This window comes from Carassius carassius, chromosome 14 (assembly GCF_963082965.1).
Source record: "Carassius carassius chromosome 14, fCarCar2.1, whole genome shotgun sequence".
NCBI classification, from domain to species: domain Eukaryota; kingdom Metazoa; phylum Chordata; class Actinopteri; order Cypriniformes; family Cyprinidae; genus Carassius; species Carassius carassius.
The window spans coordinates 31074215-31092062 of record NC_081768.1 but is presented as its reverse complement, the minus strand read 5'-3'; the positions used below and the strand labels follow the sequence as shown (position 1 = coordinate 31092062).

Sequence of the window (17848 nt, the reverse complement as noted above, 5' to 3'; positions counted from 1 at the left end):
GCCAGAAAAAGAAGGATCAGCTGCCTTTTGAATCTACAGGAGGGTAAAATACAAGTATTCATCAAAAGTGTTTTCAATATTTGAAGCTGTTAACTTTCCACATAATGTATCATTTTATTCATTGGTTTGTTAAATACAAACAGTATTACTGTGTTATTATGACTTAAACAGCATCTCTTCATGTACATTTATGCATGTAGCAGCGAATTACAGTGTATTCAGGCTATATATATATATATATATATATTTTTTTTTTAAACCATTTTGTGTGTTCCCTGGGAATCAAACGCAGAAGTAGAAGTGGAGGACTTTTATTTTGATCTGGCGATATGACGCCATAAGACTGCGCCACGCTCCTGACACTGTTGTGATTCGGCTGAAGAAGGTTTGAGTTTAAACCTTTAAACAGTGTTTAAATAAGTGCAACTCTTTCAAATGACTTTATAGTTTTACAACTACTGTAGAACGAATTATGTATTATTAAATATAACACTAATAAATGCTTTATCTAACATCAATGAACGTTATGTAAAGTGCACCCGTACGAGTAGTAAAAAGAGCGTCTCATTTCGATCCTTATATCGTAAATCAGTTGACCGTAAACACGAATTCAGTCTCTTACAATTAGGAATGAGAGACACTGAGCTTTTAGAAACTCAGAACCAGTTAATTTACAAACGGATTCAGTGATTTGTAGCGTTCGTATCACCGCAAGCGACAGCATCTTTTCAAAACAGTGTAAACACAATGAGAACACTAATACAATGACAACTTCTCTAATTTGCAAATGTTTTCATTAAAGTTTTTCTCTCTGTTGACTATTGTATTTCCAAACATGACAAAAGAGGCAGAAGAAAGCTCGGTGAAGCAACAGATCTCCACGGTGATGTTATAAAGATGGAGTTTATTAAAGAGGAGAGTGAAGACGTGAAGATTGAAGAAGCATTCAGAGTCAAACAAGAAGATCCTGAGGAACAGACAGGTTAGTTTTCATTCTCTAAGCTGAACTCAGTCATCTGATCCTTTTTAAAATGTTGACATTCACAGAAATTAATGATATTTTTGAAGAATGTCACTCAAGTGGGCAATTTTTTTTTCAGAACGACGAGCTAAAAATCGATTCGTTTTAGAAAGGCAGGGCGTATAGGAGAAGCAGTACAGTATGTGAAGAATTATGTGTTTTTTTTACCTTAAACCACATAAACACATTGAATTACACCAAGTACACAACGTAATGTTCTTTTTAGTAACATCATTTGCAGGGGTGCACATGGTTCTCATAAGAGGTTTGGTTTGGTCCACACTGCATATAGCGTGACCCATTAAATATAACTATAAAAAATGAATTTATAATATTATTGCACTATATTTATTTAGTTTTGTTTTTAAATACAATAATAGTAAATTGAAAGCTGTCACTGTATCAAACCAGCATCTTGTGAACTTTTTCTGATTAAAAACACCTTTATGCCCTTTACTTAAAATAAGATTATAAAATATTTGAGTGGCGGTGAGAATCTAAATGCTTCCTTTTTAATATAAAAAAGGGCTTTTGGGATTTCATCCTTTTTTTTTTTTTTTGTAAAACACATGGAAGCTAATAATATTCTGAGTCTCATAAAAAATCAAAAGAAGTGAAAACACTTAGTTTACAAACTATTATCATTTAAACATACTAACATACCTGAGAATGCTGTAAATAACAGTATATAATCATTAGAACAAACAGTCAGTCATATGTCCAAAACAAGAGTAGTAATGAAATAAAACCTCAGTCGTTGACAGAGTTTAATAGAGTTTCTGCATGTGTTTACACTGTTTCTTGAGTTGATGGGCTCTGCTAAGCAAATATAACAGCCTGTGGCCCCTAACTTTATAGTAAACTGCAGCATAAATTGTTTTAATCAAACTGTTTGAAAGTTTTTGAGCGACACAAGAGTTCAAATAAATCAAAGACACAAATTGCACATGACAGAGATCACTTGTTGTGTTGTTCTTCCAACAACCTCAATTGTAAATTTAATATCAGAAGTTTATTTAGGATGAATGTTTCTTCTCCAGGGGCCGGTGCAAAAGCAGTTATGTACTTATAACACAAAAGGGCACTAAGTTACTAAAAAAATTGTTTTAGTAGATATTTTTTGTGTTGTATCATTAAACTTAAACTTAACTCTACATAGAAATATTTAAAGTGCCCCTATTATGGGTAATGAAAGGTTCAAATTTTGGTTTTGGGAGTCTCCAACAACACACTGCAGGGAACTACACTCACCTTTTCCACTGGTGGCACTTGCGCGACTAACTTTTTCAGTTACTGGCGCAAAACATGATTTGGTCGCACAAATTTTTTATAGTAAGCCGCTCTGGATAATAATGAAACTGTATTGCATACAGATGTGCTTTTTATTTTACTTGCCATCTTTTAAACCACATTCCTTCTTGTTTTATTTCTTACAGTACACACAGTGCATTGCTCCGTCTTGGTACCTTAACCCAGGGCCGTAGCTGGTTGTACAGTGGACCCTGTCTGAAATTGTTTAATTTGAACTGTATGTTTGTTCTATTTATTTATTTGTGCTATTTACACAATGGTTAATTTTTTAAGTTTGTAGGTGTCCAGAAACTAATTTAAAATAGCACTGCATAGTCTTCACTGTAAAATAAAACACACAGTCAAACATTTCTCACATTATCACAGTTTATTTGCTATAGTTTAGAAATTGGTAACAAAATATGACAAAAACTCAGAGTTAAACTGTGTCAGAACAAATTCCTCTTGATAATGTCCGATAACTTCAGATAACAGATAACTAATGTAATGGAATCAACCAAAACTTCAGACAACTGTCAGTATGACAACATTTACACAACTATCAATACTTTGTTGAACACTTACGCAATGTCACTGGTAGTCTAAAGTATGAAGATTTTGGGGTACAATATTTCACAGATCACTGTATTTTCTTATACTCACTTACATAAATTGACTAGTGTCCTGCACCCACCAGTAGAACAATATAATCAATTATATCTGATTTTTAATTTGATTGTGGATAAATTCTTGTTAAAACTACAAAGTATTTCAGTCAAGAGCAGTGAGGGATTTACTTTCATTTTCATACATTAAAGACACTGACAGCAGAGCTAGTAAATAAGACGCGGTCACTTTAAGAGACAATGCATCCATTATAATGATACACATCCGATTTTTCTCAACTCTTTACTTTCACTTAAGACATAACCACAGACTTTTCGAACACACTTTCCAAGACAGGTATTTTGACATATTTAGTATGTATTTGTCGGTACAAAAGCAAAAAGACTTTGAGACGCGTCTCTGCGTGCTCCCTGAACGCCAGAACACTGCTGTTCTTTCGCATCTTTTTCGGTTTGTTTAGACTGCGATTTGTATTTGTTCGTTCAGGTGCAGGAGGACGCGAACGTCCTGAAGGAGAGCTCAGTTCAGTGTCGCTGTCCGTGAGACGCAGCTCTCTCGTGCAGACCGAACACAGCGCGCGAGTAACCAGCTTTAAACTCAAGATGAAGACAACTTGATGTGTTTAATGCGCAGAGCACATTATAAAACGTATTCTTAAAATACACGTCTGTAGTAAATCATAGCATATTGCCTAAAAAAAGGCAGGTAAAAATCAAAAAACAAAACAGTGATACATTTGCGACCTCATAAAAATTAGGGTTGCAATGGCCTTTCATAAGGTCGCATTTGCAGTTCCCTGCACTGACATGCATGCAAGGTCAAAAAACACTTTCATTGTTTTTCCTTTTTTGCTCAATGATTCCCAAAGATTTGTTTAACAATTAATTTTTCCAAACCTCTCCTTTGCGTGATGCTAAACTGTGATTGGTCTGATGACGCAGTCTGTTGTGATTGGTCTACTGCTGCAGCGCAGGTCAGTAACAGAACGCCCATCACCGTTACTAGCCCACAGCTCAGTGATCAACACCCAAACAGTCATGATATATGCGTAAGACTAATGCAGAAATGTATTAATAAAGCACTGCAATTTATACACTAACATATTGCTTTATTCTTTATCAGAACTACAAGTAATGACAATGACATACATTCACTATTCATCCATACATTTCTAGACAATTGCGAGTGAACAGATATTGCTGTTAGACAGAGACCTACAAGCTGCGAAGAGCGAACACAACACACACAACTAAATACGTATTTTGCATGCTACAGTAGGCTACAGAGTACATGACGGCAACAGTTTTTATAATAATTACTCCACTTTCAGAATAAAAATATTCCTGGTCATGTTCTCACCCCCATGCCATCCAAGCCTCCTTGCGCGTTCACTTTGTAAACACTGGATCGGTGCTTCTGCAGCGATGACGAATGATTTAAGTTGAAGGAGAAAATGAGTTGTGAGCTTAAGATTTAGCACCAGTTTCAGCGAGAGAAGAGACCTATTTAAAGGGGGTTATAAAACATCAATTAACTTCATAGGTTACAATAAACACTAGTGCTGCAACTTACGATAATCGATTAGTTGGCCGATTACAATTATTTTATTTATTATTAATCATATATATATATATATATATATATATATATAATAAAATTCAATTCAACTTTATTTCGCCATGTATACAGATACTAGGAATTTGATTTGGTCTTCTTAATGCAGGCAACACAGTAAAAGTGGAAAAGCTAAAAAAAACAGTTACAAAAACATACAAGGACATATAGAGACATTATAAGCAATACGTTAATATGAATGTAAAAAAGTGATGAGTTAATAAATAAAGTGCCATGAATTCCAAGATTTAAGAATCATTTAGGAGGGCTATTGCTTGGGGGAAAAAACTGTGGCGGTGGCGTGATGTTTTGGGCAAAAAGGCCCTGTACCGCTTTCCAGAGGGGAGAAGATTAAACGGACTATTGGCAGGTTGAGAGGGGTCAGCTGCAATCTTCACAGCTCTGTTAATGGACCTGGAGCTGTACAGGTCCATAATGGGGGGCAGGGGGCAGCCGATGATCCACACTGCTGCCCGGACGACTCTTTGTAGCCTGGCCTTTGCGCGGGCTGACGCAGAGGCAAACCAGACCGTGAGGGAGGATGTAGCACACTCTCAATGAACGCTCTGTAGAATTGTACCATGATGGGGGGACTGAGCCGTAGTCCTTTCAGGCGGCGGAGGAAGAACAGGCGCTGCTGGCCTTTCTTCACTAGTTGGGAGATGTTACTGTCCCATTTGAGTGTGTTAGCGATGGTTGTGCCCAGGAACTTGAAGTGCTCTACCACAGACACAGATGAGTTATTGATGACCAGAGGAAGATGAGTCGGGGGCTTTTTGTGGAAATCCACTATCATCTCAACTGTTTTGTTGATGTTAAGCTCCAAGTTACTGACTGCACACCAGGACACCAGGAGACTGACCTCTTTGCGGTAGGCTGACTCGTCGTTGTTGGAGATGAGGCCTATTATGGTGGTGTCGTCCGCATATTTGATGGTTTTGACAGAAGGGCCTCCAGAGGTGCAGTCGTTGGTGTACAGTGAGAATAACAAGGGGGACAGTACACAACCTTAGGGAGCATCAGTGTTGACTGTGCGGGGCTGTGATAGATGTGGGCCTAGCCTGACATACTGAGTCCTGTTGGTGAGAATGTCTGTAATCCATGAGCAGAGGAGGGGGTGAATATTCAGATAGGGTCAGTTTGCCGTGGAGGAGGTCAGGGATGATGGTGTTAAAGGCAGAGCTGTAATCCACAAACAGGAGTCTTGCGAATGTGTTCCGATTGTCCAGGTGTTGTAGAATGAAGTGAAGTGCAATGTTGATTGCATCATCAACTGAGCGGTTGGATCTATATGCAAATTGAAGAGGGTCCATGAGGTGATCAGTGGGTGCTTTGAGATAAGAGAGAACCAAGCGTTCAAATGCTTTCATGACTACAGAGGTGAGGGCAACCGGTCTGTAGTCATTTAAGCAGGTGATCTGGGGTTTTTTCGGCAACGGAATGATGACAGCAGATTTGAAGCAGGCAGGTACTCGGCATCGTTCTAATGACTGATTAAAATGTCCGTAAATAATGTGGTCAGCTCACTGGCACAGTGCCTAAGGGAAGCAGGTGACACCATGTCTGGACCACACGCTTTCCTGATGTTCTGACCTTTAAAAAGCCTCCGAACCTCATGCTCCGTGATGACGAATGGTGCAGATGAGGTGGTGGCGGTGGTGGCAGTGGAGGGGGGGGGGGGGGCAGGGGGATAGAGTGGGGAGACCCACGCGGGGCTTCGAACCTAGTGCAAAACACATTGAAATTATCTGGTAGATTGGGGTCGTTGGAGGCTAGTGGAGGGGGCTTTTTGTAGCCCGTGGCAGATTGTAGGCCCTTCCAGACAGCTCTGATGTTCTTATCTCCGACCTGTTGTTCAATCCTGACCTTATAAAGCCTCTTAGCATGCTGGATGGCTTTGCTGAGTGCGTATTTGGCCTTGGTGTAGGCAGCCTTGTCTCTGCTCCTGTGGGCTTTGATGGAAGAATAGCAGTGATCAAGAGTCCGTTCTCCCCTGGTGGCACAGCGCACCAACTGATGGTATTTTGGAAGTCCAGATCTCAGATCAGTGTGGTTGAAATCACCCATGACAATTACAGTGGAGTCAGGGAACTTATTCTCCACTTCTGTATTATGATCAGCTAAAAGCTGCTGCGCTGTGTCGGCATGAGCCTGTGGCTGAACGTAAACACATGCAAGGATAATGGATGATATTTCCCTAGGTGAGTAAAAAGGTTTGCAGTGTATGGCCAGCAATTCCAGATCGGGGGAACATAATTCAGCAATGCCTGTTAAATCACTGCACCACTCGCTACTCACATAAAAGCAGACACCTCCGCCTTTTGTTTTCCCGGTGGCTGTTGCATCGCGGTCCGCTCTAAAGAGCCGATAACCGGGTAGTTTGACCGCCGAGTCAGGAATATTGGAGTGAAGCCAGGTTTTCGTCAAGCAGAACGCAGCAATATCGGAATAATCCTTGTCCGTCTCCAACCGAAGTTGGAGCTCAGCCAGCTTGTTGCTGATTGATCTCACGTTAGCCAGTACTAGTCCAGGTAAAGGTGCACGGAACCCTTTCTTCTCCAAACGGCGACGGCAGCCGGCTCGATTACCCCTCGCTCTGCTGCGGCGGAGTAGCCTCCATGGACGAGCTCTCGAGTGTTTGTATGGGCTACAATCCGTTGAGATTCTGAGGATATCTGAATAAAGACCCTGCAAATTAGGGTGGCAACTAATGCATGATGTCGCACTGATGTTTAGTAGTTCGTCTCTGGAGTAGGTAATTTTAATAATTGCACCGCACGATATACAAACACGGACAAACTTTTCCTCCTGCACAAGATCTCCACGGCCGCCACACAAGCGCCGCCCCCATATCAGTATATCAGTACAAACCAAAAGTTTGGACACAGCTTCTTATTCAAAGAGTTTTCTTTATTTTCATGACTATGAAAATTGTAGAGTCACACTGAAGGCATCAAGGGCTATTTGACCAAGAAGGAGAGTGATGGGGTGCTGCGCCAGATGACCTGGCCTCCACAGTCACCGGACCTGAACCCAATCCAGATGGTTTAGGGGTGAGCTGGACCGCAGACAGAAGGCAAAAGGGCCAACAAGTGCTAAGCATCTCTCGGGGAACTCCTTCAAGACTGTTGGAAGACCATTTCAGGTGACTACCTCTTGAAGCTCATCAAGAGAAAGCCAAGAGTGTGCAAAGCAGTAATCAAAGCAAAAGGTGGCTACTTTGAAGAACCTAGAATATGACATATTTTCAGTTGTTTCACACTTTTTTGTTATGTATATAATTCCATATATAATTCCACATGTTTTAATTCAGTTTTGATGCCTTCAGTGTGAATCTACAATTTTCATAGTCATGAAAATAAAGAAAACTCTTTGAATGAGAAGGTGTGTCCAAACTTTTGGTCTGTACTGTATATATATAAAACTTTATTAAAATGTTATTGACAAAACACACTATTCCACATTCTGCCCAATGTCCTTCAAACAAATGGGCCAACAGAATGCCATGAAACATAAAGTGCTTAATTTATTAGACCACCTGTCATGAGAAAACACAAATATTTTAGGAATCTGTAAAAATAAACAACTAAATGTGTTACAGTGTTCCTGTAGCTCAGTTGGTAGAGCACTGCGTTATCAAGCGCAAGGTTGGGGGTTCGATTCCCCGGGAACACATGATAGGTTAAAATTGATAGCCTGAATGCACTGTAAGTCGCTTTGGATAAAAGCGTCTGCTAAATGCATAAATTTAAATTTAATTTTAAATTTAACTAAATGGTATTTATTTACATAATAACAAAAATGGCCTCGTTTGCCTTTGATAACAACTTGGATGCTTGCTGGCAATTTTTATCTACTCTTTTTTTTTGACTAATTGGGTATCTGAAAAAAAAGGGAGTTTACACTTTTTTTGTTCTGCCTTTCTTTCATAGATAACAGCAATAATTATATTATAGCATTAGAAATAGCCTACTACTGTAACTTAGGAGCTTACGCATATTGGAGGACTAACCAATACAGAAAGCTAAATAATTAACAAAGTAATTACCAATACTTAGTTAAGAGCAGCAGTGGCACAAACCTTACAAAATTGGTTAAAAACCTTACATATATTTGTTTGAATAAATTTGTTAATCACTGTAGGCAATAGAGTTTTAATCTCTACGTCAAAAATGTAAATAATAAACATAATTAAGACTAAATCAAATTAATGTTCTGCAGGAACACGTGTCCCGTGCACTTTGATCACAGTCAGTCTCCTCAGTTCGTAGTATTTTCATAAATTACTCACACCACATGCTGACTTTTAAACATAAATGTAATATTCAACAGCAGATATTTGAGCACAGTGAATGTTTTTGCGCTGAATAGTATCTCCCTCTCTACTGTGTTCCGTCTGTTTAACGCATGCCTGCTGCACTGAAGCTCTTTCAGTAAAGATTTCAACTTAACACAAACTATCAGGATGGTCCTTTATGCAAAATGGAAAGGCTTGCGTGAATTTGTGACATTTACAAATAAGGATATGACCATTAACTGAAAGTTTTTTTGCACTGAGGATGCAAACATGTATCTGTCAAAGCGATTGACAGGGCAAGCCATTACACTAATGCATCAGCTTGAAGCTTAAAATAAAGATTTATCATGTTTTGGGCAGCATGTATCACATACTTTTCCTGCAGGAACTCATTCGGTTTCCTCCACTATTTTCAGATTCACTTTTGTCCAAGAAATGCGTTATTCAGTGCTATAATTTGATGCGACCGGCTGAAGTTGGACGTGCACTGTGGGCAGACAATGAGAATTGTCTATGATTTTCATTATCGATAATAATCGATTTTATCGATTAGTTGTTGCAGCATTAATAAACACATCAAGTATATAAAAGACACACATTATGCTTGAATATATTTGCTCTAGTAGCAACGGTAATAACTGATTGTCTTTTAAAAATTATCAATTTATGTGTAAATGTATGTTTTGTATGAAAGCTCTGAGATCAGTCTATAGAACATTCCCAAAAAATTTTTAAGGCTAAATGCCCCTAATGCAGAAATTCAAAAGCAACTTATCATAATAAGATAAAATACAATTATTGGAGAATACAGCCTGTACTTTATTTTTTATAATGGCTATGGTAATTGTTAGCTCAATATGGAGAAGTTGTTCTGGGAGTGGCTTAGGGGCTGTTTACACGACAATGTTTTCAGCCAAAAACGGGAAAACGGCGCAGGTTGTTTTTCATTTCTATGGGTTTAAGCGACCCCGATAATGTGATATTTAGGCCATGAAATTCTAATTTTACCAGGAGAACCCAACCAAAAATGAATTTTATACCCAGCCTGAATGCAATTTTTTACCGGGAATCCCCCTCGAAATGTAATTGGGTTAGTTTTGAGTAACAGTTGGACGGGTTTTGTCGTGAAAAACATGGCAACCCGGACGTGTAAGGTATGTAGACATTCGCAGTGTTAAAGGCAAGTGCGTACAAACATACACAACAATGGCGGAGTACACTGTTGTTGCTGTTCAAGAGTTTGCTAGCGCTTCTTCAGCAAAGTGTGGATTTACTTCACCAATATTACAACCTACAGCGGAGATGAATCATATACAACATATAATTGCCACTTCCCTACAGGTACTGTTTTCTAACAAGGTGACAGCGCCATCTACTGGCCTGGCATATGTAATACAGCGTTTTTGGATGTTTTTGCGGATATGTGAAAACGTGAAACTTTTTAAAAAACGGAAGGGCAAAACTTTTCTGTTTTTGACTACATCACTGACTAGTCTTAGTGTGAATAGGATCTAGCAAACATTTTGTTGCTTTTAAAGCTTTACATGTCAAATAGTTTTGATGTATGTTGCTTTGTGCCATTAAACAGGTTAATTGAAGTTTTTTTTTCTCTCTCTTAGGCCTGATGGCGCTGAAAGAAGAGAATCAAGAGCTGAAAGAAAAAGAAGATAAAGCTGAAAAAAATGATTTTATGACGGAAGAAAACTTTTTTAATTGCCCAGAGACTGAAAAGACTTTGTCAAGGAAAAAAGCTAAAAAGACTGCAACTAAAGGCAGTTACACCTGCCAACAGTGTGGAAAGATTTTTAATCAAAATAGAAACCTTACAGTCCACATGAGAGTTCACACTGGAGAGAAGCCGTATACATGCCAGCAGTGTGGAAAGAGTTTCAGTCAAAAAGCAAGTGTTAAAGTCCATATGAGAGTTCACACTGGAGAAAACCCTTATACCTGCCAACAGTGTGGAAAATGTTTCAATAGAAAAGGAAATCTGTCAGTCCACATGAGAGTTCACACAAGAGAAACCCCATTCTCCTGCCAACAGTGTGAAAAAAGCTTCACTCAGAAAGGAAGCCTTAAAGTCCACATGAGAATTCACACGGGAGAAAACCCTTTTACCTGCCAAGAGTGTGGGAAAAATTTCATTCGAAAAGCAAGTCTTAAAAGCCATATGAGAGTTCACACTGGAGAGAAGCCTTTCACATGCTCTCATTGTGGAACAAGTTTTAAACATAAAGCAACCCTTAATGCCCACGTTAGAATTCACACTGGAGAGAAGCCGTTTGTGTGCGGTCAGTGTGGAAAGTGTTTCAGATTTACAGTAACCCTTAGTCACCACATGAGAATACACACAAGAGAGAACCGTTCTATATGTCATCAGTGTGGAAGGAATTACACAGACAAGAAGCATCTCATGAATCATGTAAAGATTCATTTGGGAGAGAAGCCTTTCATGTGCCATCACTGTGGAAAGACTTGCAAAAACAAAACAAACCTTGAGGTTCACATAAGAGTTCACACTGGAGAGAAGCCCTTCACCTGCCCTCAGTGTGGAAAGCGTTTCGCACTCAAAGGAAACCGTGAGGTTCACATGAGGCTTCACACTGGAGAGAAACCTTACGAGTGTCTAAAATGTAAGAAGAGTTTCATGTATCTTAGAGAGCTGAAATGTCATTTGCAAACTCATTCTGAAAAGAAACTACACCATTCAGTGTGTGACAAGGTTACTAAGAGGAGCAATTTCAAAAATCTTCTCCGTGATGTGAGACCCTATTCTTGTTCTTTCTGTAGAAAGAGTTTTAAATGGCTCAGAAGTTTAAAATGGCATCAGAAAACATGTCTGTATGTGAAATCAAAGCTACTTTTACACCGCAAGTGAATGTGGGCCAAATGGATTTTCCAGGGAGGTTTTTGCCTTTGGTGAGGCTGATGTTCATAAGATATGGATTAGAGGTTTCCTCCCTCAGGAATCTAATATTTAATTTTATAATTGTGTTCAACTGTCTCATCCTTTATACCATGAGGCAGCATATGAAAAGTGAACTATCTATTCCAGTGTCGCAAATAATTGCATAGTTCATTTCTTTAAAGAATGGATCCACTTGTATATTTGAAATTGAATTTCATGATAGAATTGGAAATGTAATAATCTGTATAGAATCTGCAGATTCTATGTCCCCACATAACACATAAAAGATTTAGGTTAAGTACATTGTATTTAGCCTTTAAGGTAAAGATGATAACATCAGTTGAATGATTGTGTTAAAGTTTATAGCTAGACGTTTCTGAAAGTTCCTGTTCTCTTTATTGTAAGTCAAATGAACTTGAATTACTGACTCTCACCTTTAGTCTTTACTGACTCTTGGTGCCCCTGTCCCATTCTTTGAATAATTATGCTGATTGGATTTGGACAGGTCAAATTATTATACCTGCAAAGTTCATTTTCACACTTTAAGATCATATGCCAGTTGCCATGTCTCTATCTCTAAGCACTGTCCTTTAAATGTATATAAAACTACAATGTACAGATCCCTGGTTAGACTTGATGACTGCAGCAAACAACAGCACTTTCTTAATAAAGATTCCTGCTACTTAATAAAGAAAGCCTGATACACAGAGTCTTTGCTTCTGAGTTTCTGACAGTAACAGTCATGTCATATGTTATTTGAATGAAAATAATTTGTGCTGTCATATATATATACATATATATATATATATATATATATATACACACACACACATAAAAATGAAATAATTATTAAAATGATTAAACCAAGTATAAATGTTTTCAATAATACAAAATGCATTTCATTGCAGAAGAGATTGTTTGACCACCAGCTGTTCTTTGGCGGGAGTGAGGTGTCATTTGGTCCTTGCTTATACTTTGTATCAGGGTTTCCCATGTGAATGTTACATAATGGTAGAAATGAAATCTCATGTAAAATTAAAAATAGTTCGAGGCTGCAAAAGTAATCAAAACTGAAATTAAGTGAGTGCTCCTTCTCTGATTATGGCATTGCCTTAAAGTTGTGATTTTTTTTTTTGTCTGTCTGCCCTGAATTGAGTGTGAATTAATCTTTAACAAAGCCCACTCATAAGTATAATTTAAACTTAAACAGATCAGTATAATAGACAATGCGAAACTGCAGTCTATAATTAAAAGTCATGGGGAATTGGATAATTAAATGCAAAATGTGCCCCCAGACCCAGAGAGCACCACAAGACATGGACAGAAGATGGAGGCAAGGGAGGCTGCTGATAAAAACTCTAGTAATAGTGAATATATTTAAACCACTGGAAAAGCGAACTAGTGTTAAGATTAATGAGGTTCACTCTGGGGTCACAGAGGTTACAAAAATTATTTTAACTGAGGAATGTATCTTTAAATCATTCAATTGAGAACTAGAGCGGACGCCCCAGAAATAAGGCGTTGAATAAGGTGGATGATTGGAATGCAAAGACTGGAGAAATTATCTCCTAATTCTGACTAGTCAGACTTCCATAGAAAGAAGAAGGTAGAGAAGTAGACGAGGGGCGTTAGCACGTGAGTGTTTTGCTTAATACTTTCTGTTGTTTAAATTATTACTTACTACTAGGAAATAATATTTCATTTTCTATATTTCTACTTTGTATTTTCATTGTAATTCGTATTTTTGATTGCACTTGCTGGTAATTATAATAATTGCCGTCAGCTAAAGGAGCCTGTGTTATTTGCATTGCTCTTTTCCCACACATTTGAGCAATTACCTTGCTATAGGCTATTGGCTGTGCTAATAAGGCACAGCTGGTTTCACTTTAGTCTCTTAGAATGTGTGATTATTTGATGTCTGTGAAGACTGACAAGTCTAAAGACCTGAGACTTCACCAAGCAACAAAACTGCCAATGCACTTAAGTATTATTATTTTTTTTTGTATCTTCCCTATCCAGCTTTTTCTGCGACGTGGAAGTAAGCCTATAGGTGAGGCTTCCAGTTTATTAGCCACTACTGCAATGCTCTTCTGGTTGGACTTCATCAAGTAAGATCAAATCTCTAAAGTTGATTCAGAATGCAGCGGCACGACTAGTCTTCAACGAGCCTGTAAGAGCATGTTACACGTCTCTTTATCTTCTTTTCACTGGCTACCAGTTGTGGCTCCCATCAAGTTCAAAACAATGATCCTTGCATATAGATCAGACACAGACTCAGCACCCTCCAACTTCCACTCTCTACTACAAATCTGCATAACCCTCCAGAAGAGCAAAGCCTTGTGGTACTATCACAGAGAGGCTCAAAATCAGTTTCCAGAACATTCTTGTTCACCTCGTGGAATGATTTTCCCAGCCCTATCCTGAATGCTGAATCTCTTACCATTTTTAAGCGACAGCTGAGTTCATCCTTTAAAAAAAAAAAAAACTTCCACACTGATTTCTCTTTATTTATTCCTTCCCTTTTAGCTTGTACTTATTTGAACAAATTCTTGAAACGTGGCATTATGAGCATATCCTTGGTCTGTTTGCCTCTTTAAATTTTTTTTTTGATTTTTTTTACAAAGCATTCTGTTGCAGCTGAATAACATGAGCAAAAATCAGCAGCCTACAGAACACTGCAAGTGAAATTGTGCCTATGCTTTTAGAAAAAAGACCACAGCAAAAACAACTAGATTAATATACATTTTAAATAAGTGTTAAAGACCAGTAAAAAGTCAGTAATAAAATAGGAATGAACAAATCAATTGATAGCATGAATAAATACAATAAATACAACTGAACCAGATTTCTGGTACAGAAACTGTAATTAAAACTTTAAAAACAATAGATTAAATAAAGTTATTAAATATATTCAGTCAAGATCAGTGAATTATTTTCTTTTGTTCTTTGATTAACATTAATGCGTGTTTATAGGCTCCTGTCTCTTTAGCACCGAACGCACACAGCGGCTCATCTGTTCATGTTCACTTTAGACAGGGGTAGGCATGTTCGGTTCTAGAGAGCCGCAGTCCTGCAGAGTTCAGCTCCAACCCTGATCCTTACCTCTGACTTCAGACAAAAATGCCTGTGTTTATGACGGTGATCCTCAAATCTGGCTTGCGAGATCAACTTTCCTTTTAGCTCTAACCCTAATCAATTTGGAAATTTTGATCCGGTTCTATAATGGAACTGGTTTTCGATACTCAACCCAATGCATGTGCCTCTTTGGAAAAATGTCTGCCAGAGGTCTTGGAGATGAGGCCATCCCACTCATAGCATCAGCTAATTATCGAATTACTTTCTGGCAAGGCATCAGAAAGTAAAATGCTTTTGAGAACAGTTATGAGGTTCCTCAATTTCATGCAGAAAGAGCGGCTACTGGTAGCCAGCGTAACCTGATGAGGAGAGGAGTAAAAATTTTTTGCTCACTGTTGCATTCTGGATCAGTTGCAAAGGCTTGACAGTACATGCAGGAAGGCCCGCCAGGAGAGCATTACAATAGTTCAGTCTGGAGAGAACAAGAGCTTGGACAAGAAGTTGGGTGGCTTGCTCTGACAGGAAGGGTCTAATCTTCCTAATGTTTTATAAGGCAAACCTGCAGGACCGTGTCGTTGTAGCAATGTGGTCTGTGAAGCTTAACTGATGATTCATCATAACTCCTAGGTTTCTGGCTGTCCTGGAAGGAGTAATGGTTGACGAACCCAGCTGTATAGAGAAGTTGTGATGAAACAATGGGTTAGCTGGAATCACAAGCAGTTCTGTCTTAGTAAGCTTGACCTGAAGGTGATGGTCATTCATCCAGTTAGAAATGTCACTCAGACAGGCTGAAATGAAACATCACCTCTCCAAGACACGCTGAAGGATCTATCAGAGAGGTGGGACTTAAACCACAGGAGTGCGGTTCCAGAGATGCCCATCTTTGTGAGGGTTAACAGGAGAATCTGGTGATTTAAAGGTGTCAAAAGCAGCAGATAGATCCAGCAAGTGGAGTACTGAGGATTTTGAAGCTGGATTGAAGAGTATTTTCTATATCTCATTTCCCCCTTTCTTTTCCTTTTTAAGTATTGTTTTACTATAGTTAAATGGCTAAATACAAATTAGAGCCATGGTATTAGATCAAGTCTCCTCATCCGGAAAATCAGATCGGAAGCCAAATTATGCCATAAAATATCAGTTTTGCCTCCAAAACCCAGTCGTCAGAGTTTTGTCTGATTCCCAAAACCTGTAAACAAGTTGTGTCTGGTACCTGTAATAAGTGTTTTGTCTGGTATCGAAAACTGCAAAGTTTATTGAACATTTCTTACCAGTAGTAAGAACTGAACCCGTGACCTTTGGGCTGTCTGACTCTCTAACCATAAGGCCACAACTATATTGTGTGGAAAGCACCAATTTGACCAAGACCGCACACCACACATGATCAAGATTCCATTCACAAACAACCAGAGTTCCAACTGTGGACTTGGGAAATCTTGTAAAATCCCTTGCTGTTAAACTTGACTTTAGAGCACGTACACGCACACACACAGATAGCCCCCCAAGTAGTGCTCAAGCATCTGTTCTTTTGGGGTCTGACTACCGCCAGGAGGGAACATTTCATTTAAAAGTCTGTAAAAGTGACTTCTTTGGGATGGCACAATCAAGCGACGTTCACTTGCAGAACGCAAGCTTCTAGAGGGCACATAAGTCTGAAGTAATACATTTAGGTAAATGGGTGCAGAGCCCATTGCAATAGTCCAGCCTGGACAGAACAAGAGCGTGAACAAGGAGTTGTGCAGCATGTTCTGAAAGAAAAGGCTTGATCTTCTTGATGTTGAATAAAGCAAATCTGCAAATCGGACAGTTTTAGCAATGTGGTCTGAGAAAGTCAGCTGATCATTAATCATAAGTCCAAGGCTTCTAGCTGTTTTTGAAGGAGTTATGGTTGATGTGCCTAACTTGATGGTGAAATTGTGATGAAACGATGGGTTTGCTGGAATCACAAGCAGTTCTGTCTTGGCAAGGTTGAGTTGAAGGTGATGGTCCATCATCCAGGAAGAAATGTCAAAAAGTAGCATGGAAACTTTTCTAAAGAATATCAGACTCCAACTGAATGTTTATATTTTTCTTCCAGTATAGTATTGAGTCTGCTACTGTGTTTTCTCTCCTGGTACATCTCCATTCTCCTCTTTGTGTCAGTATTCAGCATGTGCCTGTATTGTTTACAGACTTTGCAATATTTCCACACAAATTACATTTGAAGATGAGTGCAGAGCAGTTCTCTTGCAAGTCTGGAACAGAGATCGGCTAATATAAAACTAAACTAGTGCTATACCATTTTTAAATCATTCTCCGGGCCGGATAAAACACCTGGCCTTATGTTTGACAACCCTGAATAAAAGCTTATAATATAATATATATATATATATCCCAGAGGCATAGATTACGCTGGGATGCTGGAGACCTGTCCCCCAGACTTTTAATATCATGGAAATACGACCCCCGCACTTTTTCAGTCAAGCGTGTTCGCATCAAGGTTTTTTAAGAGCTGGTGTGAATAAATATAGATTTAAATTCAAAGAGACAGAATACAGGTGCTGGTCATATAATTCGAATATCATCAAAAAGTTGATTTTACTAATTCCATTCAAAAAGTCAAACTTGTATATTATATTCATTCATTACACACAGACTGATATATTTCAAGTGTTTATTTCTTTTAATTTTGATGATTATAACTGACAACTAAGGAAAATCCCAAATTCAGTATCTTAGAAAATTTGAATATTGTGAAACGATTCAATATTGAAGACACCTGGTGCCACGCTCTAATCAGCTAATTAACTCAAAACACCTGCAAAGGCCTTTAAATAGTCTCTCAGTATAGTTCTGTAGGCTACACAATCATGGGGAAGACTGCTGACTTGACAGTTGTCCAAAAGACGACCATTGACACCTTGCTCAAGGAGGGCAAGACACAAAAGGTCATTGCAAAAGAGGCTGGCTGTTCACAGAGCGCTGTATCCTAGCACATTAATAGAGAGGCGAAGGGAAGGAAAAGATGTGGTAGAAAAAA

General features: G+C 38.6%; 1 protein-coding gene across 1 annotated transcript; it reads left to right on the top strand.

Annotated features, from left to right (window-relative positions):
• Window positions 1-322: 322 nt before the first annotated feature.
• LOC132157548 (gastrula zinc finger protein XlCGF57.1-like) lies at window positions 323-12239 on the top strand. The gene is made up of 4 exons (XM_059566921.1): window positions 323-385; window positions 846-982; window positions 10469-11610; window positions 12198-12239. Exons 2-4 carry the CDS (start codon window positions 898-900, stop codon window positions 12237-12239), a joined length of 1269 nt encoding a protein of 422 aa, XP_059422904.1. The 5' UTR covers window positions 323-385; window positions 846-897.
• The last annotated feature ends 5609 nt before the right edge of the window (window positions 12240-17848 follow it).